The 8,478-nt window shown below is 31.8% G+C and overlaps 1 protein-coding gene across 1 annotated transcript; it reads right to left on the bottom strand.

Moving 5' to 3' along the window:
• Positions 1–3,235: 3,235 nt before the first annotated feature.
• Positions 3,236–3,892, bottom strand: LOC104815231. The gene has a single exon (XM_019202735.1). The coding sequence runs from the start codon at positions 3,867–3,869 to the stop codon at positions 3,417–3,419; it is 453 nt and encodes a 150-aa protein (XP_019058280.1). The 5' UTR covers positions 3,870–3,892; the 3' UTR covers positions 3,236–3,416.
• Between the last annotated feature and the right edge of the window lie 4,586 nt (positions 3,893–8,478).

Raw genomic sequence — 8,478 nt, 5'->3', positions numbered from 1 at the left:
GGCGTTTCGAACTTACTTGATAACAAAAATATTATATTTGCTGAAGATTGAATTGGTTTCTATTTTGGTTTTATCGGTTTTTATTGTTTTGGCTACATTTGATTTATTTATAAATTTAATCGGATTTAAATTTAGACCTTGAATATTTGGAGTTTTTAGAATTCAAAAGCCAAAAAAACTACAATTCAAATTTTTATAAAATTACTTTTTTAAAAAAAATTAAAAGAATTTTGGTGAAAAAATCAATTAAAAACCAAAAACTACAATTTTTTGAATTTACAAATATTATAAAATTCAAAAACCAAAAACTAAAAACTAAAATCCAAAATCTAAAACCAAAAACTCAAAATAAAAGACATCCCTATTCAAATCCTAAATCGAATTAGTTTGGATTTTATTAAGTTCCGTTCGATTTTTATTTCTACGGCTTATCAACTCGAAACCCAGCATAAGCTTTTCTTGTAAGCGCTAATAGCTTATGTTTATAGATATAAGAATGCCATGAAAGAGTAAATGAAGAAAGACTGTCGTTTGAAACGTATGTCTGAAGATTAAGACGTTGCTTGAATATGCATTGGTCGAAGCTTCAATGTACATCAAATTCATTTTGTAAGAAACCCATCAAAATCGAATAGTGAAAACATATTTTTTTTAGTTAATTTTTTGAAAAAAATAAATAAATTGAAGGTTCTAATAAGCATTCAAAACTTTTGAATTAACACGTTTTGTATAGTTCAATTGGTTTAGATCTATTAAGATGAATCATTTCTATTTTTTTTATTTTTTTTTCATATTTATTGATTATCTATCATATTATCTTTGAGTTTGATTAAATCCATCTAAAATTAGCAAGAAATTAGGAATAATCTATCACACAAATTTCGAGTTTTTCTTTTTAAATTTTTTTTTTATGGTTTGTAAATTTATACCAGAAGTTTTTTTGTAAAATCTCTCACCAATGCCTATTCTTGTCAATTAAATATTTTCATACCATTAAGAGAGGTATGTAATAATTTTTTTTTAAAAAAAAACACGATATTAATTTACTTATGTTAAAAGAAATCTTGTGGTAAGAAAATCTTAAGATGTATAGAGAATATTAACGTTACATAAATCAATATTATTACACAAATAATAAACAAGATTTTTTTTTTTTTGGTAAACAAAAATAAGCAAGATTGTCTTCTTTGTATGGAATAACGGAATGCTACTTTCCTATTCAGTACCTCAACCTCATGTCAAAACCATAATGACACCTAAATTTAAAACCCTATGCACACCTATTCACAAGACGGTCCAGGGAATTAATTAGCACAAAAACTTTCAAAGATATTAAAAGCAAAACCACGAATGTTTATTCACGAAATTGATAGTCTCTGTATTTTATTGTTGTTTTTTTTATATTATATGTTATTGTCATTTAATCTTTTTTCTTTTTGGTAAAGTATTGTCATTTAATCTTTCTACTACATAATGTTTCAAAGACAAAAACAACATCTTGAACTTATATGGTAATTTATGACACGTCAATGAAGAAATGTGGGTGCGACAGTTTTCAATAAACAAATAGTAATTAATAAGACTTTCTCATCTGCTAACACGATAACCACTTAACAGCGATTGGTCTTTTCTAAAATACAAACGTTTATAATAATAAAAATAGCAAAACAAATAACTATATATATATAGAGAGAGAGCAATTGCGGTCAAAGTTCAGAGTTTGGAAGTCAAACGAAGCTTTTTTCCGGCTACGTCGTTATTAACTATAAAGACAATGTATATGTACAGTTATATATGTCTATGTAACAACCTTATCCTCATGCATGTGAAACGACGTGGGGGATGTTTTTTTTTTCTTTTCTTTTGGTTAACACAAATTCTGAATCCTTGTTTATTTTCGACCTGATTTATTAAAGATAAATATTATATTAAAAATTCAGAATTAAAACAAACTCGAGGGCATCCGATTAAATTTTTTTTCCAGAAAATAATACGAAATGATAAACAAATTATAATAATTGAAATGAAAAAGCTTGAAAATTAGTCGTGGTACAGCAAGAAATAACCAACATGTTATCCACACACACATACATATATACATAATTACATATGTGCACACACACACATACATATATATCTATATATATCTCCTTATCAATCAATAAATCTTGCAGGAAAAAGAACATACATACATACATACATACATACATACATACATAAGAACATACATACATACATACATACATACATACATACATACATACATACATACATACATACATACATACATACATACATACATACATACTTCTATTTGTCAACTAGGGCAATTGGCACAACCAGGCATCTCAAACATACATTGGTGAGGGAGGAATCTGGCTTTCATTAAGATGACATTCTCTTAAGTCAAGACAAAGCCTTTGGCCCCCACATAAATATGGTAAGATCCCCCTCTCCCCCCAAAAAAAAAAGGGAGGAAACATTTTATTGATAGAAAACCATCATTTTATTTTGAAAAACTATACAATAAATTATTTCCAACACATAAAACCATTTGAAATAAAAGTTTATTTCACATTTTTTTCTTCATCTTCTGTAATTCGTTGCCTTTATTCCTACGGTTTCCCTTCTCATTAGACGTATACATTGGCATGCAATTCTTAGTATACTACTACCCAAGAGTTGATGACCCACTGGTTGAGAGGTGACAAAGTCATCCTCGAAGTCATAGGTTCGATTCCACTGGTGGGGAGGGATCTAATTTCTAGATCAAAATGGTCCATACACAAAGGCTGGTCCCGAGCCTAGGGTGGATGTAGTCAGGTCGAAGGCCCGGGGAACCATCCTGGTTATCAAAAAAAAAAAATTCTTAGTATACTAATTTCGTATTGAATTAATGATCTCGTGTTAGAAAAGACAGGGCCTGAATGGAACATGTTATTTGAGTATTTAGAATCCCATAAACCACAAAAATTGACAATCAAGATTTTGTAAATTTAGTTTTTCTAAAAATTTGGAACCTATTCTAATGAAAAAATAAATAAAAACCAAAATCTCCATTTTTCTGGATTTACAAATACTAAAAAAACCAAAACTCAAAATAAAAACTATAACCATTCATAAGCTAAGAAAGATTTCCCTTGATTACGGTTTCATTTCGGTTGTTTATCCACGGACAAAAAATAAAGTTCAGTTTCTCTTTCGTTCTTGGTTTAATATCATCGCCAGTGGAATATATACAGAAAGCAAACTTTTACTGATATCGATGGGATAATGCTATGGAAACATGAAAGCTTCAGACACAACGGCTTAGGACAACAGATGCATACAAACACAAACTCAAAATCAAACTTTTTCAAGATTTGGTTCTTAACAATTTCTTGAATCAGTGAAACAAAAACAACAGCCAGACCTCTTTAACCGTCTACGTCCTCCTCGTCCTCGTCATCAGTGTCCTCAAACACCGAGCTGGGGAACGTCTTGCACAGTCCGGACGGGATCTTGAACGTGACTTTCCCCTTCGTGGGGTAATCTACCATCATCTCTTTGATCGTTATCCACAAGAAAAGCTCCTTCCCCTTGCAGCCGGTCAGGTTCTTCAGCTTACCCTTCTCTATCACGGCCGTGATCTCGTTACCGTAAGACACAAGTTTCCCGATCTTTCGAAACCTGTGGGTTATGCTCTCTTTCAGTTTCATCCACATGAACCCCGTCTCCTCCTCGTAACCGAATTCTTCGATGCCCTTCAATGGCAGCAACCCATTGGGCACGGCCAGCTCCTTGAAGAAAAGCCTCGTCCTCTCTCTGCACTCGGCGTTTCCCCTGTACACCCTCGCCTTTGGTCTCACTTCATCTGCAACCGAAGACATGCTTTTGTTTCTTGATTTTCTTCTTTTTCTCTCGATGGACGTAGTTTGAAGCATTGGAATCGTAGATATAGGAGACACGGTGAGACTTTGCCCTCTGGTTCCCAGCCTTATTACAAAAATGCCACCAGATCTTGGCAATAGAAAACCGTACGTAGGATGGCCATTCCGGGTTTTGGTTCGGTTATATTCGGGTTCGGTTATTTCGATCATAGAAAAACTATAACTATTCGGTTTTTATATAAATTTCGGTTCGGTTTCGATAAATTCATTTTTTCAAAAAAATTATCAGTTTTTTCGATTATTTTTTATTCGGTTCGGTTCGGTTTCGGTTTTTTCGGGTTTAAAGAAATCATAACCATTCGGTTTGATTTTGGATCCGGTTCGGGTACGGCTATATCTTATTCGATTCAGTTTGATTCGGTTATTCGGTTAATAACCTAAATGGAATTTACTGTAAAGCTCAATTTCTGTATAGGTTAAGCTAGCGAAAGTTATTAATGTAGATTTGGATCCTGTACTATGTACTGCCCCATTTCTTAGGAAATAGATTAAACATTTCATCCAAAAAAAAAAACCGAAATGGGGACCCTGACCGTATGTAATACAATCAGACATACACAGGATACCCTTTGCTTCAGGTTTACTTAAAAAAACACGCAAAACTTGCAAGATTGACGATTCTGTCCTTTCACAGCGCAAGAAAAGAAGCAGGCGATTGCGTTTCATGAATGAAATCGATTTGGAGGACGTTTAATTAATCGAGAGAAGCTTGTTATAAACACAGTTAAAAAGCCTAGTAATCTGTGTTTATGATCTGGAAGGGATTGACTGTGTAAACCCACATGGCCGTAGTCCCCTGCAATAATGCATTTGACAGGAAAAGAAAGGACCATGATTTCCACATGAAACTTTTTTATATGGTTCGAATTAGCCCTCCACACAAGGATGGCAGGGCCTTAACAGCATCATTTTCTCGTGACTTAAAAAGGAAAAAAACCAAAAAAAAAAAAAAGAAGCTAAATACAGCATAATATGGCATGCGAAATCTAACAGAACCCCATCAAGATAGACAGCTTTCAGAGCCGACATTGTTCTTCTCTCTGAGATGCAGACAGATAAAACACGACAAAGAACCAGATGCCACGTGGCAGTTAGGGGGAAGAGCTCGTAATGTAGCTAGATTGATGCAGCGAGCGATGATCGGATTTTTGGTTTTAGTTTTTAAATTTTAGTTTTGAGTTTTTGGTTTTTGGTTTTTGAATTCTATAATATTTGTAAACCCAAAAAATATAGTTTTTGATTTTTTATTAATTTTTTCATCTAAATAACTTTCTAATATTTTAGGAAAAGTAATTTTATAAAAACTTGAAAACTAGTTTTTTTGGTTTTTTAATTCTAAAAACTCCAACCATTCAACATCTAAATCTTATTTTTTCTTTTCAAAATTTGCCTCATAAGTAGAGTTTTTTTTTAATTTATAAATCAAATATAAAATTTTCTCATTTCTAACATTTCATATTCTAGTTTCAACCCAAATGCCAAAAGAAAAAAATAGATTAAAATAAGAAAACACTCTACCGGATTCGGTTGATTAATTACAAGGCGGTTGATTAATTACAGTATTTCAACTCCAATTCAAAACGCAAACCGGATTTGTCCAACAATAATAGAAAGTTATGACATAACTTGTATAACCGATCTGAATTATTGAAAAAAAGATCATCTTATAACGTTTTTTTTTATAACGACAAAGAACCAGATGCCACGTGGCAGTTAGTGGGGAGAGCTCGTAATGTGGGGATATTACAAATATGACTTTAAATGTACACAAACACTTCAATTCATACCCTTGTAATTCTAGGGTTTTTAAAAAAATCTGACAAACATTGAAAAGACATTGTTACCCTTAAAAAAAGGAACACATGTCAAAATCCTATGAAGAAAGAGAAAAAAGAAGGAAAATATTGTTATCATTAAAAAAAAGGACGCATGTCAAAATCTGAGTGGATAAAAAAAAAGGAAGGAGAAATAAAACTTTTTTTTAAAACTCTCCAGCTTCTTTTTTATTTTCTTCTACAATTTCTTCTTCGGTAAATTTTCTTCTATAATTTCTCTCTAATGGTACGATTTTTTTGATGATTTCTTGTGCGATTTCTTCTTGTAAAACCGTCTTCACTTCAAAATAACTTCGTCTTCATTGTTTTCGACTCCTTTTGCGTATTCATTTGAATTCACTAAGAAAGGTGGATATTTTTTTAGAATCTTATGTGTGTGCATCTAGGTAAACAATAAAAGAAAATAAAACAAGTCCAATTGATCATATTATTCGAGTTGTATAGATAAAAAAAATTATGATTTCAATTAGAAAATGAGAAACAATATTTTTTCACAGAAGACGAGTCATATGGAAATAGTTAAATGGTCATACTAGTCATACTAGTCGCACTTGAATGGTGTGACCAATTGGCTAGTCTGATAAATCTGGTTAAACGGGTCACATTTGTCAAGTGCTCATATCAGTGAAGTGGTCACACCCTTCAACTGGTTATTCTAGTGAAATGGGCACACAATTAGACTAATCAAACTGGTCAAAAAGTTAAGTGGTCATACTAATAATATTGGTCGACTTGAATTGTGTGATTAGTTTGACTAATCTATCAAATGCTCATATCAGTGAAGTGGTCACACCCTTCAACTGGTTATTCTAGTGAAATGGGCACACAGTTAGACTAATCAAACTGGTCAAGAAGTTAAGTGGTCATACTAATAATATTGGTCGACTTGAATTGTGTGATTAGTTTGACTAATCTGATAAAAGTGGTCAAAAGGGTCATATTAGTGAAATGGTCACATGATCACATTAGTCAAACTGGTTAAAAAGTTACGTGGTCATACTAGTTACACTGATCGCATTTGAAGGGCATAACCAGTTTGACGAGTTTGACTAGTGTGATAAAATTAGTCAAACTAGTCACACTAGTCAAACAAAACTAACAATGAGTGTTTAATTTATTTTTGTAGGTTCTATTCGTATATGATTTAAAGAACATTTATCAGTCTCTCAATGATACTCTTTTTTAATAAATTATACTTAATCATGTTTACCCTACGAGTATAATTTTAATCATATGTATTTAATTGGATCAAAACTTTATACACCAAATTGAACCTTCAAAACTTAATTTAAATCAACTTTTTTTTTCATAAATCATCGCACTGTCAAACTCGTCGCACCGTCAGACCCGTCAAACCGGACGTACCATATTAAATTTTGTGATTTTATCACTTTCAAACTGTAAACATATTGATAATCACCCCATGTAATAAGTATCTTAAGTTAAAATCTCTCCAATTTTAACGCATTTATCTTTTTACAATGCATGTTCTCTCAAAAAAACCATTCACACCATGTTTGAAAGTGACAATGCATATTTACCACATTTTATCTCAGTTACAAATAACACATTTCAAACTATAAACATTTTATCTTTTGTAATATATTGATATAGGGTAGAAGATATTTTTTCCACTTGAATTATAATTAACAAAAGATAATAACTTTCATAAGTAACAAATAATGTAACTCTATAAATTTAGCACCTTATTTTTTTTACAATACATGTTTTTCCAAACGAAAGCCAAAGTTCTAGTACACTTTTTATAATACCTTATTTAGGATATAATATATTATTTTTCCGCATGATTTACGAATAACAAAAACACGTTAAATACATCTACTAGCCCCTATATACCACATTGAACCTTAGAAATTTAATTTAAAACATCATTTGACCAGTTTGACTCGTCGCACCGTCAAACTCGTCGCATCCTCACGAATTTCGCAAATTTATCATTTTCACACTATGAACATGTTAATAAACACCCCATATAACAACTTTCATAAATAACAAATAATCGCAGCTCTCTAAATTTAACACCTTATTTTTTTCACTATCCATGTTCTCCCAAATGAAACCCCAAAGTTCTAGTACATTTTTTGTAATACATTGGCTTAGGGTAGAATATATTATTTTCTCTCATGATTTACGAATAACAAAAACACGTTAAATACGTCATAATAGCCCTTATATACCACGTTGAACCTTAGAAATTTAATTTAGAACATCATTTGACCAGTTTGATTCGTCGCACCGTCAAACTCGTCACACCGTCAAACTCGTCGCACCCTCACGAATTTCGAAAATTTATCATTTTCACACTATGAACATGTTAATAAACACCCCGTATAACAACTTTCATAAATAAAAAATAATCGCAACTCTCTAAATTTAGCACCTTATTTTTTTTACTATCCATGTTCTCCCAAATAAAATCCCAAAGTTCTAGTACACTTTTTGTAACACATTGGCTTAGGGTAGAATATATTATTTTCTCTCATGATTTACGAATAACAAAAACACGTTAAATACGTCATAATAGCCCTTATATACCACGTTGAACCTTAAAAATTTAATTTAGAACATCATTTGACCAGTTTGACTCGTCGCACAGTCAAACTCATCACACTGTCAAACTCGTCAAATTCGTCGCACCCTCACGAATTTCGAAAATTTATCATTTTCACACTATGAACATGTTAATAAACACC

This window comes from Tarenaya hassleriana, unplaced genomic scaffold, assembly GCF_000463585.1.
Source record: "Tarenaya hassleriana unplaced genomic scaffold, ASM46358v1 Cleome23, whole genome shotgun sequence".
NCBI classification, from domain to species: Eukaryota; Viridiplantae; Streptophyta; class Magnoliopsida; order Brassicales; family Cleomaceae; genus Tarenaya; species Tarenaya hassleriana.
Note: the sequence above shows the minus strand (reverse complement) of the source record. Positions and strands in the feature narration are given on the sequence as shown.